We start from the raw sequence: 1,754 nt of genomic DNA on the forward strand, positions 1-1,754 counted from the left end.
CTTGCATCCAGACAGCTCCAAAACCAGGCCGGGTATCCTGAAGTCAGGTCTATTAGTCCTAACATCGTATCCCTTGTTTGGTGAAACCTGACTCAGTCTTCAGCCTAGTGTCCAGGTTTTTTCCACAGCAGCGCCCCCTCACTTTGATCCCTGCTTACACCTGCAGTAAATTTAAATCCAAATCCAAACCGTCAGATGCATCTAGGTTTGTTTTTTGACCCAAAATGACTTCATTCCACATTGAAGTCATGTTGTAAATGTATCCAAATCGGTTTGGAAACTGATTTTCTGCCCCAAAACCCACCGAACGGAGGTAGTTGGGGTCCCAGCCAGCCAGTTAGTCAGTCTTCAAATCAATCAATCGATCAAATGACAAATAAATTACTGATGGATTGATTGCTTAAGGGCCGGAGCTGTGGCGGTCAGTTCGGTCCAACACGGAGCAGATCAGCTGACTGTTCAAACAGTTCAGAAAAACAAAATGCCCTCACTTCCCCCTCCCCAATTCTTACTCCCCATCCCCCCAACGATCCATCAGTCCATCGTTCCATCAGTCCATACGTCCTTCCCCTCCTCTCAGCTGCTCCCAGACATCAGGTTGATGGCTTGCTCCAGTTTGTGCCTCAGTTTGTGTTTGCGACAATAACCATCCCGGTCCAATGCTGTCAGGATCTGCAGAGAAAGACATAAGAAATTATACCAGAACCTACAAAGAAAATAACAAGGTTGATGAACACTTGGTGTAAGTTCAACATCAGATTGAAGGCAACACTCTCAATTTACTGGGATATTCCAACCCTCACCCATGGTGATGAGCTCTCTGTAGTGACAATGAGATTGCTTATACAGGCATCTGAAATGAGTTTCCTTTTCCAGGGTGTCTGGGCTGACTCTTAAAAATAGGGTAAGGAACTCAGACATCCAGTAGGAACTCGAAGTACAACCGATGATCAGGATGACTCCTGGACGTCTCCCTGTAGAGGTCTGAGTCTGCCCCTGGGTCTCCTATCAGTTGGACTTGCCTGTCCAACTGATAGGAGCCCCAGGGGCAGACTCAGAAAACACTGGAAGGATTATATCTCATCTGGCCTACGAATGCGTTAGGATCCCCCAGGAAAAACTGAAGGACGTAGCTGGAACATATGGGCTATTTTGCTTAGCCTGCTGCCACTATGATCTGGACCCAGATAAGCAACAACAACTGCATGGCTGAATGAACATCTTCGTGGCTTTCGGATGGACTGCCAGGATGTTTGGTGCAAACATTCCTGTTCCCCTCAGGAACATGAGGGGGAAGAAATATCTCGCTCCAACCTACTGTTGGCAGTAAATCTATTTTAATCATCTCAGATGAACTGATGTAATCGCTATCAATACACATTTATTTGAATAACGTCTATGTTGTGGTTTCCCTCTGTGCTGACTGCAGGCATTTTGCTGTGGTCATTTAGTTATGGGCGACAGGTGAAACACACCTGGATACCTGAGACACAGCGACTGTCTAAAATCAAAGATGACACCCAGCCCTGCTCACCTCTTCCTTGTACTTGTTGATGTAGAAGTAGAGCTCACTGAGCGCACTCAGTGTGTTGAACTCATTGCCATGGAGACGGGACTGCTCGACCAGATAAGCGTCCATGTCCTGATCGCTGATGCTGGGCATCTTCGCAATATCCCTGTAATACCTGCGGGAGACACACACACACACACACACACACACACACACACACACACACACACACACACACACATGT

The 1,754-nt window shown here is 46.9% G+C and overlaps 1 protein-coding gene across 1 annotated transcript; it reads right to left on the minus strand.

The window, feature by feature from the left end:
- Positions 1–6: 6 nt before the first annotated feature.
- LOC111653299 (plexin A3-like) lies at positions 7–1,681 on the minus strand. Its single transcript, XM_023403828.2, has 2 exons — positions 1,535–1,681; positions 7–672 (listed from the first exon to the last, which is right to left on the minus strand). Exons 1-2 carry the CDS (start codon positions 1,661–1,663, stop codon positions 577–579), a joined length of 225 nt encoding a protein of 74 aa, XP_023259596.2. The 5' UTR covers positions 1,664–1,681; the 3' UTR covers positions 7–576.
- Between the last annotated feature and the right edge of the window lie 73 nt (positions 1,682–1,754).

The sequence above is a fragment of the Seriola lalandi genome, unplaced genomic scaffold (assembly GCF_002814215.2).
Source record: "Seriola lalandi dorsalis isolate HSWRI2012SDOR001 ecotype SW California unplaced genomic scaffold, Sedor1 jcf7180001973990, whole genome shotgun sequence".
NCBI classification, from domain to species: Eukaryota; Metazoa; Chordata; class Actinopteri; order Carangiformes; family Carangidae; genus Seriola; species Seriola lalandi.